Source organism: Pinus tabuliformis, chromosome J (assembly GCF_031772625.1).
Source record: "Pinus tabuliformis cultivar Carrire ecotype Pingquan chromosome J, CPIR1, whole genome shotgun sequence".
Classification (NCBI taxonomy): domain Eukaryota; kingdom Viridiplantae; phylum Streptophyta; class Pinopsida; order Pinales; family Pinaceae; genus Pinus; species Pinus tabuliformis.
The window spans coordinates 1,473,640,238-1,473,661,285 of NC_142295.1; the positions used below are offsets into that span (position 1 = coordinate 1,473,640,238).

General features: G+C 39.1%; 1 protein-coding gene across 1 annotated transcript; it reads left to right on the forward strand.

The window, feature by feature from the left end:
* The first annotated feature begins 6,432 nt into the window (after window positions 1-6,432).
* On the forward strand, window positions 6,433-13,923 carry LOC149232944 (putative disease resistance protein At5g47280). Its single transcript, XM_089376611.1, has 3 exons — window positions 6,433-6,607; window positions 13,200-13,402; window positions 13,553-13,923. Exons 1-3 carry the CDS (start codon window positions 6,531-6,533, stop codon window positions 13,747-13,749), a joined length of 477 nt encoding a protein of 158 aa, XP_089232737.1. The 5' UTR covers window positions 6,433-6,530; the 3' UTR covers window positions 13,750-13,923.
* The last annotated feature ends 7,125 nt before the right edge of the window (window positions 13,924-21,048 follow it).

Here is a 21,048-nt window from a genome sequence, read left to right on the forward strand (position 1 = left end):
GTGCTGACAGGTGCTCCACAACATAGTATAGTAGAAATGTTGTAAGGTAATGTTCTGTAAACATTTTGACTCATTCAAAATAAAATAAAAATAAAATAACCCCTCGTTAAAATAAAAATAACTTCAAACTAAAAAATAAAAATAAAATTTCTTCGTTGTTGTTATTGTTATTATATATATATATATATATATATATATAGATATATATAAAGCAAGTCTGAATCTTTATATTAGCAAAAATAATTTTTTTTTACACAAAGTGAGTGCCCATATGGGTCTTGTTACCAAGCATAAGAGAACCAGGAGGCCCTAGGCTGTAGCATGAGTCTAATGAGACTAAGTTACAAACTTATGTGTCGAAAAAGACTGATTTACAAACATTACAAGTCCCAGGAAGACAGACTTGGATTGAGCCAGAGTCGTTGACTAGTGAAACTGTAAGTCAAAACAAAAATCTCTGGGATGTGTTGCATGAATCCTGTGCTTTGGAGCTTATTGAAAGGATAGGTTAGACATATGGCTTACTTTTGTGAGCCACTGTGTCGACTGAAGCCTTGTTGGTTTGGCCTTGTGTTGTAACATCCTCTTGAGGCTCCTCGATAATGAGACATGTGTAACCAATGCTTGTAACTTGATGAGCCGGAGCATGACCATGATGCTGCTGAATTGGTGGAGTGAGAATGTCCCTTCTTGATTGGCCATATTGCATAGCTTCTTCCATTCGGGAAGGGGGGAGAGAGAAGTAGACGAGGTGGAAGGGGAGGCGTTGCCACCATGAGAGCTGGAAGATGTGGGGGAAAGCAGAATAGGAGGGAATTAGATGCTAACGATCTGGGTAATTGGCGTAGATACCGACATAGGTGAATTATCAATGTGTAGGCCTTGAAGATGTCTCGAGAGCAATAAATGTCCTTATGACAACTGCAATCAAACACCCTCATCCGAGATAATTATTATTATTATTTTTTGTTGGTTAGTTAAGGTGAACATGATTCAATCAAGTTATTGGTGGTTTTTGAGCTCTAGGTTTATGAGAACTCATGGTATTGAATCATGGTATTCATGTGGAATATTGCCTATTTAAAAGGGGAAATTAAACCAACCTAGATCCATCTTAATTTCAGATCTACCAAGTGTTTAGAGGGATCAAATCTCTTGAGATGCAAAGATCTTTTAGAGTGAAAATAGATTTGATCCCTTTTGGCACTTGGTAGATCTAGAGTTAAAGTGAATCTAGGTTGGTGGTTAATACAATTTTTTCATTTTTTTTTAATTAACATAGATATTCAAATATTTTATTTAAGCTTTACAATAAACATTTTAAAAAAGTATAAGAATTATACATATTCTTTGAGCATGAAAGGAATTACACATTTCCCTTATACTGAGATGTAAAATACACCTCAACACAACAAACATGATCTTAGAGTTCATTATTTTTTCTTCTATAATCCATCTAACCTCAAAGTGTTATTTTTTTTTTCTAAGTATGATTAATCTATTAACAAAGGAGATAAAATTACATCACGACCGCAGTCTGAATCATTGCCCTGCATAGAGGCATAGGTGTCAAGATATACATGGAATGAGACTGCTCTAGCACAGGGAGCTCAGTCTTGCACCTTTTTCTGGGATTACAAAAAAAACAAAAAGAGCTGAACTGCTCTTCTCCATCTGAACAAAACCATGCCCAATAGTATGGGCCGCCTGTCGAACTGTCATAACATGAAAAAACAAGCTAAACATCAGGGGATTCTTTAGTAATCTGGCACCAACCTGTATCATAAATGTTTCCTTCAAGAGCTGCTGCAGTGTTGGATGGTCCAGGGTCATACATTGCCATGTCTGTGTTCTGAACGTTGCTTGCCGTAGCCTCAGGGGCCTCAGGAGTTTGTAGAGTCTCTCTGCCAATCTCCAACTGGATATTCGCTGCCCGAGCAGAAACAGGTACCGCGCCTTCCTGAGGAGCACTTGGTTCTCCCTCTTGGGCTTCTTCCTGAAAAAACACTGATATATGTGCCGTAATCCTGGGTCGATTAAGCCTGCTGCAGAATGTAAAGATCGCCGAGCCATAAGTGGGACGCCCTCTTCCGCTTCACGTGCTTGGGTAATGCCCAACAGAAAAGTCGCTAGAGGGGGAGGTCGACTCCGAGGATGGGCTGGAAGGCACCCTCCTGTGCTGTCCCTGACGGGACCTCATACGATGGCGTCGCCGAGGCATCGTGTTGTCCAAAATAGTGGTGAGTGAGCGAGGCGGAGAGGCGATGCAGTTTGAGTTTGCCGTGCGCGTGACCACCAGAACTAAGCTATCTGAAAACTGGTCCCCAGCAATTCGCAGGCTTGGTGCCCGAGAAATCAACCAGAATGAGGGCGGAGGCTGCCCTGTCGAGCTTTTTGAGCTTGGAGACAGCGTTTCCCGTATACTTAAGCTACCATTATCCTTCTGGAGGATGAGACTCTCATAGCCTTTGTCAAATTCAGAGTTCCAACACTTTTTTGGAGCGTTCTGCGACTGAACCACCAGGAATTGCACCCCCGCCAGTTCGCAATTGAACTTTAAAACCTTGATCTCCTGCATGTCTCGAGAATCATCCCAATTGAATGCTGCAGTGAATGTTGCCAGGGTGTGGAGCGAGCCAGCGCGTGCGCGCACATGGTCCATGGAGCAGGACAGGGGTGGTATTACAGAGCCGATGTACTTCGAACAAATGAGCTCTGTGTTAACCGTTTTCCAATACCCTTCATTAAATTGCCTGTTGGTGGTGCTGTGCCGCGTGTGCATGTGATGAGCCGCCTGGCACCACCTCTGTCCCATCCTCACTGTAATCTGTCTAAGCACCCGCATCCAGGGAACCTCAAAGTGTTATTAAGTAAGTGAGCTATTTTAAATTTTCCCTTAGAAAAAACGCTTCTAAATATATTACCAACTTTATGATAGCATTATGTTCATCAAAAACTTTCCAACAACTACACTCATGCTCAATTTTGATATTCTAGCAAAACTTTATGCCCCTCTAACGTTTACACTAAAACTTTCTCTCTTTTACCCATCAACAATAAACACCTTAACATTAACTACGTGGCATCTGTATAATGCCATGCCATATTTGGTAGGATCATCACTCAACTTAAACTCTTTTCTTGGTAGTATTATAATGTTTTTGGGCTTTCAATACTACTCAAACACTATATCATGTCTTTCCAAACTTCATCACCATAATATTTTTATTATTATTAAATGCAAAATGTCACATGATAAAAATATTTGTCATGCTATCTATATCGGCATGCCTCTTTGTTTCTCGCACTATAATTTTTTATGATATGCAATACCACATGTCACATAGCCCCAAACTTATGTTTCACATCCATGCAAAAGTTTAACATCACAGTACGATGTCATGTGTCACTATTTACCATCGTTTCACATTCTACCTAATATTTTTATATAAAAAAAAAAATTTCACTTTCAATTATTTTTGATTTTTTTACTCTCTATTAGTTTGTTTTTGACAAAAAAATTATGCTATTTATCCATAGTTTAATATTGGGAATTCAATTTTTGTTATTTATTATTATTATTTAAATTTATTTATTTGTAAAGTGATTAGTTAAGGTCATAGCTTTATTTCCTTTCTATTTCACTTTTTGATTTTATTTTTTTTCGGTTTTTTATTATTTCCATTTTTATGAATTATAGTTTTTTCTCTGTATTTTCAATTTACAATGACAAATTTGAAAGAATATATATATATATATATATATATATATATATCTTTTAATTTGACTTATATTTTTTTTGTTGGTTTTTTTTAAGATGACAAATTTTTAAGAGAAAAAAAAATAAAAAAATATTTTCCCAATAATTTCTTTTTAGTTTTCTTACTTTTTAATTTGACTTATATTTTTTGTTGTTGTCTTTTTGTCTTTTTTTTTCCTCGTTTACGCAATCATATTTTTTTTTTTGGTTTACACATAGCGTTTATAATTAATAACTATTATGATAATTTTTTTTTTTTTTTAGTTTACACATAGCGTTTATAATTAATAACTGTTATGATAATTAGTAATTAGTTTTTAGAATATTGTGAGCGTTTCTTTCCTAATTTTATTAAAACTTTTATTTCATGAGAATTTTTTTCCTAACTTTGTTGAATTTGTTTATTTAAGCACAATTTTTATAATTTTTGCCTCCAAGTATGTAAAAAATTCAAGAAATTGATCTTATAACAAGAAATTGAATTCAAGAATTCAAGAAATTAATCTTCTTGAATTATATATATGTATATATATTTAATTCCTTTCGTGTGTTTGTGATTAATGTCTATTGTTCTTGCAGGTCAAAGGATTTAAACTCCCAGGATATCCCACTTTGAAGTTCCATATTATGTTTCAAGTAGCTGGAGATTGTTCAACATTTATTGGGAGGTTAGTCTTCAATTTCTCATTTGTTTCAATTGGTTTGTTAAAGTTGTTTTATCTTGTTTCCTTGAATCAAAGTTAGATGATTGGTTTGAGTTACCATGTAAAATGTTAATGTGTGAATTTTGTTAAAGCGGTTTAATCTATTGCAACTTTATTCCTAGTTTTATTCAAAGTGATTGTCAAATTCAATCAATTTAGTACTAAATCACAAATCATAGACAAACCTATAATATTTAGAAAAAAATTGAAAAGGGTTAATGATATATTTTATTTATTTTAATTTTAATTTTAATTTTTTAATTTTCACTATACGAAATTTTTTAGGAACTAAGTATTTTGATTAAAAACTAAGTGTTTTGATATCCATCTATAGTTACTAATGATTTAATTATCCATCTATAGTTACTAATGATTTAATTTATATAACTATGGTAGTTATAATTTATTTGTTAAATTAATGGTAAAACAATTGTTACTACGAATTATTTATAAATATTAATTAACATGTCTTTACAATTTAATTTAAAATTTAATCTAATACTAAATCACAAATTATAGATCATTTCGACTCAATTTTGGGAACTAATTATTTTGATTAGAAACTATGTGTTTTGATATCCACCTATAGTTACTAATGATTTAATTTATATAACTATGCCACTTAGAATTTATTTGTTAAATTAATAGTAAAACAATTGTTATTACGAATTATTTATAAATATTAATTAACATGTCTTTACAATTTAATTTAAAAATTTATTTAATATTAAATCACAAATTATAGATCATCTCAACCCAATTTTGCTCTGCAAAAGAAATAGAAGCCATTTGGGTGATAACAATAAAAGTTTTGTTTCATATTCCCATGTCTTTATTGTCACAAACACAATTTCATTCAACTCCATATAAATCATGTTCAATTCCCATGAACTTTGTAGGAGACAATTGATTGTGCAAAATGACTTCCATGAACTTTGTAGGAGACAATTGGTTGTGCAAAACAACTTTCTTGGAATTGACATTTCATTGAGTTGAAACCAAGTTTCTCCATATCAGTTTGAACCAAACACTGCCAAAAAAATAAAGTTATAAGGTTTCATTACAACCAATGAGGTAGGCTGCTCATCAAAAAGCAACATTTTAGCTCAACATTTTCACTTTCATTTCTATTTTTGTATGAAGACTTTAATTGATCATCTCACACTTTGTCAACAGCTCATACTCCAATTAGCTATATTTAAACTAGCATTTGCACCAGATGTTGCAGAGGAAACGCCGCAAGGCATAAATTGAAGAACAATTGTGACATGGGATGGGCAAATCAGATGTAGCAGAAATGAAATTCTAAAGCTGTATAAACTGAAGTTGATTTAGGGTGCCTAAGACTATATTTTTTATTTTTAATTATTGAATTAATATTGCATATAAATCTCATAAAATTCTCTGTTATTATAACTTGTAGCATTGTTCCAACCAACAAAACTATCTTCACATTTTGGAAGATCAAATGGCAACAAGTTTTACTTGGATTCCATTTGGTGAACTAATGTTGATGCTTCTACATGGTTCCTATTCATATTCATATAAGTGGGGTTCTGGTCATGCTTTTACCTTCCCTTATAGTGGAATGATGTTCAAGTAGACATGATATTATTCTTAGATTTATATTTTTTTAAATTGCTTTGGCTTTGGTTCTAAATCAATCATTTTTATATTTTATATTGTCTAAACCATAAACCCAAATACTCCCATGAGAAATTCTTCCATTTATAATAAGAAGATTATAAAAATTTACTGAAACGTACCTAAAAGAAAATATCTACCATCCCATGAGAAATTCTTCCATTTATAATAAAAATTTCTTCCATTTATAATAAGAAGATTATAAAAATTTACTGAAACATACCAAAAAGAAAATATCTACTAAAATGCCGAAGCAACACAAGCACATTTTCTAGATATATCTCCATCTGCTTTATATAATCACCATTTTTGATGTCCTTGACGATGAAACAAACGAGTGCTTTTTGGACTTGGGGGCATTTCCTAAGGGTAGAAAGATCTGTGTAGATTCATTGTTGGATATTTGGGTATATGTCTGTGGAATGGATTGGAAAGATGCTTTTGTGGTCTTGTTAGAACTTGCAAGTCGAAATCTCCTAAATCTCACAAGCGATTCAAGGTGAGGAACTTTCTTAGATTTGTTGCCTTCAATAAATTTGTTGATTGTTTTGTTCTTTTCATTCTTCATATTTGTATCTCAACTTAATTTTAAGCGGTGCTGTCCATCAAAGTCTTTGATGAGCACCAACTTTGCAAAAAAGTAGAGGAAAAAAAAAATTAGAAATCAAGAAGGTAAGATAAATCAATGTTTTTTTTTTTTTTGGACAATAACGGTTAGATTAAAAAGGGCGGTAAACCAACTACCGCATGCTTTTACATTTCTGAAGAATCCATAACAGAGAACAGGGGAATGCATAGGATTGCTGATCCAATCCGAGAGAAATGCTGATCAAGTCGATGTTCTGAAATAGAGAAATAAACTACTTCGGCATATTGATGGTTGTAGATGCAACGACGCACAATGCAAAGGGCCTCAAGCGGAGCTTGAGCTTACTGTGCCTCAGAACTTCGCTTCAAATGGACTGCCTGCGGATCTTTGAAGTGTTGTTCCAAAAGACATCATTGGCATAGGAAACTGAATGACCACCGAATGAGGAGGAGTCTTCATCAACTAGAAGCATCATCGCAAGATTTGGGAGTAGCCGCAAATGCTGCTTCCCGGAGAAGATCGGCTCTGAGTTTTCTGAACCAAACCTTCAGAAAAGAGAGATTGGAGAAAAGCGAAACTGAACTGGGATGCACCCTTGAGGATCCTTTAAAGTCGCTTGGGAAACAGGAACAAATCAAAAAACAGAGATCAAACTCGGAGTCTGAAATCAGTCTTGAATTGTCGGATTACAAAAATTGATTGAACAGAGGTCCCGAGGAGCAGGGGAGAGAAGGGAATAGGGAGCCCTTATTTCAGGGAGGAAAGGAGGATCGAGCTGGAGATTTAGGGAATGGAACAAGAAGATTCTGTTGAGTTAATTACCAGGGATCTCCGAGAACAGAGGACACCAAGGTTGGCCTCAGTATCAGCTAGGGAGTTGAGGTTCCTTAAGATATGAAAGAAGGATATTTTATTGAATTTGGGCAGCAATAGTCTGATTTTCCTGATGATGGTGGCTAACTGAACCTGGTGAGAGTTCTTAGGACGAAGCATGGCCTGGATGATGAGTCTTGAGTCTCCAAAGACTGAGAGAGAAAGGATATTTCTTTTAATCGCCTGTGTCAGCCCTTGCCACAATGCCAGAGCCTCCGCTCTGTTGTTTGTTTCAGTTCCCAGACCCCAATGAAATCTCAGTTCCGGAAAACCTCCAGGGCTCAATAGAACTCCCCCACTGCCAGCAACCCCAGGGTTTCCTTTAGAGGCCCCATCAAAGAATAAACAGTGATCTTCCAAGGCCGATCTCCACTTGATGAACTCTTGTTCTTCCAGCCTAATCTCCCAACTGGAATGAACGGGAACAGGATGAGGGGGCCTTTCCTTCAGATTTGGAACCAATTCTTTGAACCAATTCTCCTCTTCTATGAACAGTCTCGTTTCGTTCCTTGATGAAGTATTGGCTTCTAGTGCCTCGCCCAACAATGCTTTTATTTTAGAGATAACTCTTATTGTAGTGCAACTTTCTTCTCGAAAAATTCTGTTGTTCCTTTCCAACCATAGTTTCCAACAAATAAATTTAGGGATCCACATCCAGCTGGTTTTAAGAAGACTTTTATTTTTAAGGCAGAAGGGAGATAAGTTGGCCCAAGTTCTGAACAGGGCAGGAATGTTGTCTGGAAGAGCAAGGATAGAGGGCTCTAACAGCAGCACTCCCCTCCAGACTTCTTGAGCAAAGGGGCAAAGCAGCAACAGGTGATTGGTAGTTTCTTCATCAGACCTACAGAGAGGACATCTGGAAGGTCCTTCCATCCCTCTTCTTCTCAAGTTATCTCTGGTGAGGATGCTTTGGTGTGCCACGGTCCAACAGAAGAAGTCTATTTTTGGGAGAGTTGGAAAATCCCATATAAATTTCCATTGGGCCGGGTTTGGAGGAGCATAAGGAACAACCATAATTCTTTTATAACCTTCAGAAATAGTATAATGGCCAGAGATGAACCCCCAGCCTCTTTTGTCTTTAGTAGTGGCCTTTGAAGGAGATTTACCTTGGAGCATATCTAAAAGTAAAGACGCTTCCCCCTGCAGCATTATGGGGATCTCCCCCAGATTCCACCCATCCCAGGTTCTATCAGGAGCTTCTTTCCAGATCGAAATGTCCCACAATGTGTGCAGATTGCAAGACTGAAGCCAATCTTTGATGTTTGCAAAACCATTCACATGCTTCATTGGCTGGTCACCCAAGATCGAATCATCCCAGATTTTGATTTTCCTTCCATTTCCAGGAATCCAATATAGGTGATGGCTGAATTGCTCCCTAGCAGCATTGCAAAGATTGAATATTGGTGAACCTTTTAGAGTTCTTGGAGGCTTATCCAGGCATCTCAACCGCTGCCCTTGGAAGTATTTCTTCCAAATGACTCTTTTACTCCAGCTAGTATTTCCAGAGACTAAATTCCATAGAATCTTGGATCCCAAAGCAAGATTTTGGGCAGCCAAATTGCGCAGCTGGAGGCCTCCTTCCTGAAAAGGTCTCTTGAGGATTTCCCAGCTCACTAAATGGATTCTTCTATCATTGTTATTCCCACCTTCCCACAGAAATCTTCTCAACAGGCTATCTAACTTACTAAGAAAGTTTTTTGGGGCAAGGAGGATTGAGTTTTGGAATAGAGGCATGCTTATTAGGACCGATTTCATGAGGATGACTTTCCTTGCATTGTTCAGCCATGAGGCACCCCAGGCTTGGATTCTGTTCTTTATTTTATCAAGCAGAGGCAGCCAGTGAGCAACTTTAGGCTTAGATTTGAAGATTGGGATCCCGAGGTATTTAAATGACTCCCAATTTCGGATTCCATCCATTTCTAAAAGTCTTGCTATGTCAGACAGATCTTTAGTCGAGCAATTCTAGCCATAGATAGAGCATTTTCTATAATTGATTTTGCTGCCCGAGATCAACCTGTAAATGTCCAGTTCCCTCTTGAAATGTCTGGCAGAGATCAAGCTGGCTCCTCCAAGCAGCAGAGTGTCGTCGGCAAATTGGGCATGATTAATGTCTTTCACCTTGTGAGTAGTTCGGAGGCCAGGCAGAGTTTGAATTTGCTGGTTATGATCTAGTTGGAAACTTAGCACCGAGGCTTGGACAGCATATAGGAGCGGAGACAATGGGCATCCCTGTCTCAGGCCCCTAGAAGCTTGGAAGAAATCAGTAGAACGGCCGTTAACCAAAGGCGCAATTCAAGGCGAGGCAATACAGGCTTTCACCCAGTTGATGAAGTTTGTTGAGAAGCCTAGCTTCTTCATCACAGCAAACAAAAATTCATGTCTCACCCTATCAAATGCGTTAGCAAAGTCGAGCTTAATCACCATGCCTTTCTCCTTTCTTTGGCAATTAGAGTGGACTGCTTCTTGGACCAGCACAATGTTATCCAAAATCTTTCTGCCTTTGATGAATCCGCCTTGATTTTCAGGGATGATGTCTGGCAAGATGTTTTTCAGCCTGTTGGCTATTATTTTGGAGACCAACTTATAACTGGAATTGCACAAAGATATTGGCCTAAATCTACTAAAGTCAGAGGTGCCTTTCTCTTTTGGGATCAGAGCTAGAAAGGCTGAGTTGATGCCACCGCCTATCTTTACACAATTTTGGGATTTTCTGACCATCCTCAGTAGATCTTTTTTGATTATTGACCAGCAAGTCAAAAAGAACCTGACAGAGAACCCATCTGGCCCTGGGGCTTTGTCAGGCTCCATGTTGTTCAGTACCTCCTCAAGCTCTTCCATACAAATCGGAGCTGTCAGCATATCGTTGTCCGAATCCTTGACACATTTGGGTATTAAATTGATCGGATATGAGTGGGGATCAATAGTTGGTTCTTTAGGAGCCGAATAAAGATCTTGGAAGAAGGAATATGCAGCTCTCTTGATGCCTTCGAAATCCTTAATCACAGTATTTTGGTAATGAATCTCTGAGACTGATTTGAAATTCTTTCGGGCTTCCGCTTGCTTATGAAAAAAGCTGGTGTTCTTATCGCCGGATTTCAGCCAGAGAATCCTAGACTTCTGCCTCCAAAATTCTTCCTCCTCCCTGCTAGATCTATGAACCTCTTTTTGGAGCTCGACTTCTTTTAGAAGCATACTTTGAGAAACAGGATTATGCTCCATTTCTAGTTGATGAGCAGGAAGCCTATTTATATTTTCTTTTCTTTTGCCTGTGGGGGTTTGCAGTCTTTTAGCCCAGTCTTTAAGATTTCTTTTTAGAACCCTAATTTTCTCTTCCCACACAAAGAAAGGAGAACCATGGACGGGCCTATTCCAAGAGTCGGAGACCACTTCTTGAAAGCCTTCTTGCTGGATCCACAGAGGGCTGAACCGAAAAGGGATGGGGCCAAGATTGCAATCTAGGGAAAGCTCGAGAAGAATGGGCTTATGATCAGAGGTGAGATTTGGGAGAATTTTAGAGGATGCCATAAGACCGCAGGTTAGGAAAGAAGAGTGGACAAGAAATCTGTCCAGCCGGGCAGCAATGTGGTTGGGGGCTGATCTTTTATTGGACCAAGTGAATTTTCCTGAAGAAGGTTTAATATCCTCCAGGTCCCAGCCCAGCATTATGTCTTCAACCCATTCTCTGGCAGGATCCCTGACAATGGAACCTCCCTTTTTCTCATCAATATCAAGGGTGACATTCAGGTCACCTGCAATTATGATATTCTCGGGGTTTTGCTCTAAAAGAAATGAATGAAGCGAATTCCAGCAGATTTTTTTCTCACTTGGCAAAACAGGAGCATAAACGTTAAACATACTTACTTGCTGACCAGAATCCTTGTGGAGTAGCTGAGTGAAGAGCCAGTGAGGGCTGCTTTTTTCTTGAATAAAGTCATATATGGTGCTGTTCCAGAAGGTGGCTATTCCACCAGAGGCACCTCTTGCACTAACCGCTCTTCCATGGCCTTTGTTCCAAAAAACTTTACTAGAATGGAGGAGAGAAAGATCCTCCAGCTTTGTCTCCTGGATGAGGAGGATTTCAGGCGAGTATATTCTCACTATATCTTTCAGGGCTTCCTCTTTCGACCTGCTGCCTAAACCTCTGCAGTTCCAGGAGACATATTTCATTATTTACTTTTGTGGGGAGAGGAGGCTCCAATTGGAGCCTTGTTGCTCTTGCGCCCAGATCTGGTATTCATCATTGATTTGAGAGTTTTTTGGGAGCCTTGAAGGACATCTTTGTAAGTTTCTTCCTCTCTCTGTTTCTTCTTGGATTTCCGCCCTCTAGTCGTCTTGATTGGAGTGGCTAACGAATTGTCAGTTTTAGAATCTCTCTCTTCTGAATCTCCTTCAGAGTCTGAGGCTAGACTAATGTGTTCTTCATTGCCTTCATTTCCCCTCTGACACTCCTCAGGTGATGGAACTGTTGATTCTACTTCATTTATTTTTCCTTGTTTCTCCATATTTCCGGTTTCTTCTTGGTTCTCCTTATCATCCATCTTTTCTCCAGAAGGAGATCCGTCTTTAGAAGCAGCAGCGGCTTTTGGGTTGATGTGAGGCTTTCCCGATGGGGCGGAGGTTTTCTGTCTGGGAGGCTTTGGAATAGCCTTTCCCTTTCTGATTTCTTTCCATCCTTCTTCTTCAATTGTGTTCCCTGTTGGGGCTTTTGGGCAGTTTCTCTGGAAGTGTCCATGCTCATGACAGGTTCGACATTTGAAAGGCAGCTGCTCGTAGTCCAACTTCTGGTAGTGCTTCCATTCTCCAACTTTGAGTTTAATCGCTTCTGGTAGCCCGGCTTCCAGGTCGACTTCTACACAGATTCTAGCACATGTATATTGGCCTTTGTGATCAGCTTTGTCAATGAATCGACCCAGCCCATTACCAATCTTCTGCAGAGATTGATAGCTCCAACAGTGAAGAGGGAGATTGGGTAAACGAACCCAGACCGGCGCCTCCTTGGGGACATCAACAGATGGGTCAAAGTCAGGACTCCATTTATTGAGATACAGTCCCTGATTTCCCATAAAATACGGCCCGTTTCTGAAAACCAGGTCGCAATCTTCCTTGGTGGTAAATTCAAAAATGAAATAGCCTCGCCCTACAGCATAACAAATCACATTATTTTCCAGCTGCGGTCTCCAGTTTCGTTGGATCCAATCGTCCGTGGTTTTGGTGGATGGCCATCGGCCCATAAACTGCCCTACCAGGCCTCTGTTAGACAACGCAAGAGCGATTTTAATCGATTGTTCCTCTGGAAGAGCTATCTCTGGTATTTCGTCGAGCTTTTTAATGAATTTCAGCACTTCAACGTGCTGATGCTTCTTACCTTTCTGCATTAGCAGTCTTTTGAAGGCATCTGCAGAGGATAATGGAGGGGTGGGAGCGGACTCCCCACCCCCGGGACCGCTCATGGCAGCGTCCAAGAGCTTGGCGGCGGCAAACCTACAGTCGGCTCCGAGGAACAGAACAGCAGTGCGCGCAAAATTTTTTTTTTACCCAATATCTAAGATAAATCAATGTGTTAGCTGGTAAAGATAAAGGTGTTTTTTCAGATCACTACCTTTGGTTAATACAAGTTTTGATGTATCAGGAATCTAGCCATCTCATTTGATTGTGCTAGTGAGCTTTTCTTTAATCAACATGATGTGATGCATGATTTAGCCTTGCGTCTGGCAAGCCGGGATAGTGCCATTGATAAGAGGCTTTTCATGCCTGCCAAAGAGGATGTTATTCCCACAAAATGGTTGGCACTAAAGCATACATCTAAGGTTCAATTTGTTTCAATTCATACAGGTCATCCCTGAAACTTATTCTCTTTTCCCTGCATAAGCATTGAATAATTATTTGTTCAATTTACTAAATTTTCAAATTTAATAAGGAAGCATTTTTATCAGCATAGCATCTCAGCTTTCTGACTTTTACATTTCTGGGACATTACTATAGGTTCAATGGAAGAACAAGGTTGGTCTCAAATAGATTTTTCTGAGGTGAAAGCTCTGGCTTTGTTCTTTGATGCAAGTCAATACTGTCTTCCAACATTTTTACATACCATGCCAAAACTTCAGGTTCTTATCATGTACAATTACAATTCAAAGCGTGCAGTACTTAAAGGCCTGTCAGTATTTTCGTCAGTTACCTAGCTTAAGTCTGTATTCCTTGAGAAGTTGATACTACCTCCTCTTTACGAGTACTGTAGATCCTGGAAGAACTTGGAAAAATTCTCTGTATGCCTTTGTGAGGGCTTGGGAAATATGACTCTATTTGACAAGGGGCAAGTCCTAGAGTTTCCTAAGTTTGTAGAAATTATCTTTGATCACTGTTGTTATCACCCAAAAATTATCAAAACATTATTGTGTCAACTCTGTTTTTGGTCATGATTTCAAGGATGTCTAAAAGTCATTTTAGTCTTGATAAAAGGGTAAGTGATAGGGTTTGAAGTCTTAAAATGTCATATTTCATTTCCAAATAAAGTCCTTTAGGTTCACTTCATGGTAAAATAGGTCACATTTCCCATTAGGTTTAGAGTTCAATTTTTGCAATCATACAAGAATCCACGGTTTTGTAGCGCAGCTAGTTCAAAAAAGGTGATTTGCGCTATGAAAACAATCTAATTTCGTAGCGCACTATGAGGCAAAAACCCTGTTTTTCTGTTTTTTAGTAGTCAACTTCCAAGGGGGTTCTTGAGCAATTGAAAACTCATTTTTGAAAACTGAAAGAGGTTTTTCTTATAAACATTCTTATATACAAAAACCTCCTCCATTTTTGTAACAGCTGTCAGGGATCAAGAGATAGGAGCTCAGGAGTGAAACCTTCTTTTCCAGGAAAAACATAGCTATTTTTATTGGTTGATGAAGTGGCTGTTGTTTTCCACTCCCTCATTTTGTCACCTTTCTCTCCACATTCGAATATCATTCCTTAAACAAGTTACCCAAGCTCCTCTATCATTTAATTTTCAACCTTTGCATGTATGAGTGAGCTGTCACCTTTGAAAAGTTAACTTTGTGACAAACAACTTGCTGTCCAAAAAGTTCTTTACAGCTGTCATATTTTTAAGAGGGCAGTTTGGGTTATAAAGGGAAATTGCCATGAATATGAAAGCATAAAAAGAAGGCTATGTGTTTGGATAGGAGACTATATAGATTTAACTAATCATGGATTACCTCAGCTTCACACAAGCTTTCATCCAGATAAGTTACATGTATTTCTACTAGGAGCTGCAAGGGGATTTGTGTGTTTCTTGGATTGTGGTGAGTTGTTGGTTTCAAAAGGACTTTTTAGGAAAATTAAGATGAGTTTCAAAAATTTGAAGGAGGTTTTTTCTAAAAACATAACAAGGAAAAAAAACCTCTTTCAAATTTCTCCCTGGTGCTACTAATTTGGAGACTCAAAGTTTCCTTTGAGACCTATTTGCAAAATTCTGAATTTTCCTGTTTTATATATGATTTTATAATGCATATTCTGGAAAACTAAAGCTGGTTTTCAAAACTGAGAGAGGTTTTTCCTATAAACATTCTTATCTACAAAAACCTCTTCCATTTTTGTAACAATCATCAGGGATCAAAATATATAAGCTCTGTCTCAACACCCATTTTTCAGATAAAAACAGTGCAGAAAATGATAAATTTATAGGTCAGCCTTTCATTAAGGTGAAGACCAAATTTGGATGAAAATCACTTTTAAAGGGCAAGTTTTTATGCTTTTTGATGTTGACACCAATCCTTGAAGAATGTTAAATATCTTCAAACTTTAAATTTTTGAAGGTTGTGTTGAAAAAAGAGCATACACAGCAGTTTCGTAGCATGCTACGAAACTACTGAAGGTGACCATTTAGCACCTTATAGATGTATTTCGAAGGTAAGGTCTGATAAATTCCAAGTTTTGATGATTGCTGGTAGACATATGAGGATCATTGATGAAGTTTCAAATGGCAGTGATGCAGAATGGTTCAAAGAAGTATTCCATAAGTGATATAAAAGTTGTGCTACGAAAACAAGCTATTTTCGTAGCACAGTCATGTTTCATTCTCTTTTTCATCTATTCGAGATTCCCTTTCTTGCACAGGTGGAAAAATGAAGTTTAAATGGATTACTAACACATGCCACATATGAAACTGCTCGAAGATAAGCATAAAGGATTAAGGGCCTTAAAAGGAGGAACTCTGTCTCCTTGTTTTTAGGACAGTTAGGTCATGACTCAGCAGGGTTTGCAACAATACTGGAGACATCATCAAGCTCGAAGACATGGATTGGCAGTTGATTAAAGAATTTATTTAAATCATAGATAAGGTTGTTAAAAGCACGTTTTAGGAGTTTCACTGATCCGGATTTAAACAGGAACGCAATAGATTACAGAGATAACCATAAATACAGAGATGCGATAACCATAAATACAGAGATGCAGCGGAAATAATACTTCATTTCATTAATGGAAAATACTGAAATATGCTTACAACCAGAAATGGAAATAAACTAGCTAGGGCGATGGTAGCTTATCTCTGAGAAGAGATGTGGTGGCTACATGCCTCTGAACTGTTCCGAACTGTGTTACAATGAGGCTCGAAGGCCTATTTATTGTTGAGAAACAATGGAAAACCCTTCACATTCCAAAACCTAACCCTAGAAGATGAAATGCCAAATTGTGGGCCCCGTTTGGGTAAATTGGTACATCAATTTCCCGGGGTCGTAACTTTGGCATACGATCTCCATTTGACGCGTACGATAGCTCGTTAGAAAGATCTATCTGAGTAATACCAATTTGGGAGGCAACATGGGTCCATGGACCCATGTTGCCCCAGATTCCCAAAAAAACGTCGTTTAGGGCCTCAAAACGGCTCCAGAAATTCAAGACCCGAAAAACAGCTAAAAATAGTAAACCGTGCTACAATTTAGGAAATTGAAAAAGCTGAAAGAGACAGTTGTGGGGGTCCAAATGGGATAGGTGGGTGGCCACCAACATCCACCTGGATCATTCCTTCCCCTTTAGGAAGCAATGGTCCCCATTGCGTTGAGTTCCTCCATCTGCTGAACTTGTCCTGCAATCTCTGATGTGTCCAGTGATGGTGGGAAGCATGGTCGACGATGGTCCACATTGAACATTTGGTGCAGGCGAAGGAATGGAGGAATGATGTGCTCCAAAGCATTGTTCCCCATAGCCTTGGTAGTGTTATAAGGACCATGTCGGAGTAGTCTGAGCTTCTGATGGGTTCTGGTAAGGCGTTCTTTCTGTCGATGCAACCAGACTTTGCTGCCCACCTGAAACTTGTGTGGTACCCATGTGGGTGAGGAGAAGTTGTTCCTGTGTTTTGTCATGACCGTATCCCTTTGCTGCTGCTGCTGCATGGAGGAACCCTTTGCAGGGGTCATGGATGTAGCAACGATCTTCCCCTTATTTTGGGAGTGAGCCAGACAGAGGAATTTCCTGTCTGTGAGATGAGCTTGCTGCCTTTCTTAGCAGTGATCAAAGAGGTGGCGGTAGGTGGGGCTACCTCCGGTATCCTGTATAATGAATCACCCAAAGAAATAATGACAGTGCGAGGCCTTGACTCGTACACAACATGTCGCCTCCACAAGTATGGCTGGCCTAATAGTACATCACAAACATCCAGAGGTGTAACATCACACAATACCTCGTCTGTGAAGGGCTTGATGCTGTAGGGAAGGCGGCACTGCTGGCGAACTTTGAGATCTCGTCCTTCATGAAGCCACCCGATACTGTACGGCTGTGGGTGTGGTGTAGTCGGTAGGCCCAACCGCTTCACGACCTCTGCTGAAACGAGGTTCTTTTGGCTGCCACTGTCGACAATGAATTGCAGCGGCGAACCCTTCACCCACATCTGTGAGTGGAAAAGACGCTCCCCCTCTTCTGGATCTGTAGGTTCATTCTTCTGGATCTTGGCAGTGGCAACAATGGCGCTGGGATCTGCATCGATGATCTGCTTCCCTTTGCCATTCCCCTTGTCGGGTTTTGGCTCAGGGTCGAAACATGCATCTGATTCGGAAGCCTTCAACTCGGCCACCAGTGACTACTTGGTCCGACACTCACTTGTGTTATGAGTGGGACTCTTGTGGAACTCACACCACTTTTCTGTGTTCTTCCTCGGCTTCGTGGTGTTGTTCTTTTCTTGCGGCTTCGATGGGTTGTCTTGGGTCACCTCGCCTTGGTTTTGTCCTTTGGGCTTCAGATTTGTAGATCCAAAGTCTTGCTTCTTCTGTTTGAACTTTTGCTCGATTTTGACAGCGTATCAGTATGCTGTGCCGAGTGAGGAGATATTCAAGAACCCCATCTCTTCCTGGATGTATCTGTGTAGGCAGCCACGGTATTTGAGTACCAGATGCAGCTCAGAATCTTTGATACCCAACTGTGTGCGAAGGGTATGAAAAATGTTTGTGAACTCCGGCACATCTTGGTCTCGTCCCTGCCGCAGTGTGGTCCATTTGATGTATTTGTCCTCATAGCTTCCGACAGGGTAGTACTGCTCCTTGATGGCATCCTGGAAGTCATTCCAAGTGGGTGCGGCTGAAAATAGTGAGCCTGTACTTTCATCCTTCTGCTCGCAGTAGGTTTCCCACCAGTCCTTGACGTGGGGGGCTGCTTTGAGAAGAGTGAAAACAATCTTTTCCCGATTTGAAAATTCATGAACAGAAAAATACCCATCTAGCAGATTTAACCATTTATCTACGGCATCTGTGTCTATCTGACCCTCGAAGATGGGGATTCCAAAATTAACTTGTACCTTAAACGGTGTGGCATTTCCAAAGTCGCTGTTGGAAGCCGATGCGTCGCCTCTGGGTAGCCGCTGAAGGATCTGCGCAAAGCTATCCATCATTGCGTTCCTTTGCCACTCGAGGGCTTCTTCGAGCAAGATTTTGATAGGATCTCCTGCCCCCTCGTCTTTCTTCTCATCCGCCATGGGAGGCCGTCGGGATTTGCGAGGCTGGTCTTGCAAAGGTTCGACCAGTTCAAGCCCTAACTCCTTATATCCTGACCTCGTTGGGGACATGCAAAGAAAAACAGAGAAAAAGCAGACCGCTCTGATACCACTGATCCGGATTTAAACAGGAATGCAATAGATTACAAAGATAACCATAAATACAGAGATGCGATAACCATAAATATAGAGATGCAACGGAAATAATACTTCATTTCATTAATGGAAAATACTGAAATATGCTTACAACCAGAAATGGAAATAAACTAGCTAGGGCGATGGTAGCTTATCTCTGAGAAGAGATGTGGTGGCTACATGCCTCTGAACTGTTCCGAACTGTGTTACAATGAGGCTCGAAGGCCTATTTATTGTTGAGAAACAATGGAAAACCTTCACATTCCAAAACCTAACCCTAGAAGATGAAACGCCAAATTGTGGGCCCCGTTTGGGTAAATTGGTACATCAATTTCCCGGGGTCGTAACTTTGGCATACGATCTCCATTTGATGTGTACGATAGCTCGTTAGAAAGATCTATCCGAGTACTACCACTTTGGGAGGCAACATGGGTCCATGGACCCATGTTGCCCCAGATTCCCAAAAAAACGTCGTTTAGGGCCTCAAAACGGCTTCGGAAGTTCAGGACCCGAAAAACTGCTAAAAATAGTAAACTGTGCTACAATTTAGGAAATTGAAAAAGCTGAAAGAGACAGTTGTGGGGGTCCAAATGGGATAGGTGGGTGGCCACCAACATCCACCTGGATCATTCACTCCTATTGGTATTAGGACTCTTAAATACAGCTAGCTGTCAAGTTGTAATTAAGTAGTTTTTTTTATGAATAGATAGGTGTCAATGTTAGGAATTCGAATTCCCCTAAAGATGGATGATAGTATCCAAAGTTGTAAAAACTCTCTATAAAGCATGAGAATCGAATTCCTCAGGGTTGGGAATTTCATTAGCAAAAGAAAGTTGTGTTATTGTAAGAAACTATGGTTTTTCAAACTTAATACAGAGATCAGTTTGACTACTCAAGATTCACAAGGAGTTTATGTGTTTGATGTTCTTATGGCCTTTTAAAATTACTTATTTGCAGTGGTATGAGCTTGTGATACTTAGAATTCATTGGAAAATGCTCTAACTTCCTTCACATGCTTGTAGACTGTGTTGATTCATTGTGTTACTGTTTTATTTATAAACCTAAACTCTAAGTGCCTTGACTTCCATGTTTTGCTGATCATGTTGTTTTGTTGAAGACTATCTTGACTCCATAGCCCAATAGATGTTTGCTAATCTTTGATTCAACCAATCAACCAGTTATACATTTGTCCATTTTTGTTCCTAGAGTTAGCCATCTAATCATTAATCAAAAATCTTAAACCTATTGAGAGAGCCCTCTCAGGTTGAGGAGGCTAAGCCTCAACCAAAAGATTGGTTTGAAAGAGTTACTTAGAGTCTACTTGATCAGCAGCCTATCAGGGTCAGATTTTGTGATAACAACTGTAGCGATTTGGAGGAATTGCCAGCAAACATATGCAGTTTAATTTCCCTGGAAAGGTTGTCTATCACTAATTTCCATCTTATCCAAAAGTTACCGGATGACTTGGGAAATTTAAGGTCACTTAGGTTGCTGAGATTGTCTGCAAGTCCAAGCTTGTCAATGCTTCCTCCTTCCATTTGCAGAATTCAACAATTAGAATTTCTTGATATTTCACTGTGCAGGTCTTTGAAGGACCTTCCCCTAGAATTTGATCAACTATCAAACCTAAAGGTTTTGGACATGAGAGAGTGCTCTGGTCTGAAGATCCTGCCTAAAGAATTAACCAAACTAAGGTCTTTAAAACATGTAATCTGTGACGAGCACACCGGACAACAGTGGTTGGATATCAAAGCCTCTGCCATGCCTAATCTCAGAGTGGATGTGGTCGAAGAACATTTTAGTTTGGACTGGCTAGATGATTGAAGAGGTTCATGCTGCATCATCCTGCCTACTCGAACATACTTATAACAATACACTATGTTAACGTGTTATGCACAATCTGTTAATAAACGAGGATTGCTGCTAAGATTGGACTTATTTACAGGTATTATCTCCTTTGAGGTTTATTGATCGATGGGTGCTCTATAGTTAAACAAAAGATTATCAAATTTGTATATAATTTTGAATTTCGAGATTTTATATATTTTTGGATTTTGTTATATATTATTGAATATGTCAGTTGATTTTATAAAACTGTGAAATGCAAAGCTGTGGCTGAATTACTGATGACGCCACATACAGATCACATCAAACATCTTAATTGAGAAGAGGTTCCAACATGTCTCAAGCTAAAGTTACATCTCTCAGCATTGGATATTTGGTGTTCCTATTTTTCATGGTCTTTTCATATTTTTTCCATACCCAGATATCTTTATATTTATCTTTTAATAAACAATGAAGTAAACAATAAATTTTGAATGACAGTAAACAATAAATGTAGCACATGTAAATGATAAATTTTGTTAATGCTTAATAG

What these genes read in the sequence shown, in the direction of transcription:
- LOC149232944 (XM_089376611.1), top strand. Translation starts at nt 6,531, where the DNA reads ATGGATTGGAAAGATGCTTTTGTGGTCTTGTTAGAACTTGCAAGTCGA. An exon ending in AATCTCACAAGCGATTCAAG is followed by an intron (nt 6,608 to 13,199) that starts GTGAGGAACTTT and finishes TTGATGTATCAG; the next exon opens with GAATCTAGCCATCTCATTTG. An exon ending in ATTTGTTTCAATTCATACAG is followed by an intron (nt 13,403 to 13,552) that starts GTCATCCCTGAA and finishes ACATTACTATAG; the next exon opens with GTTCAATGGAAGAACAAGGT.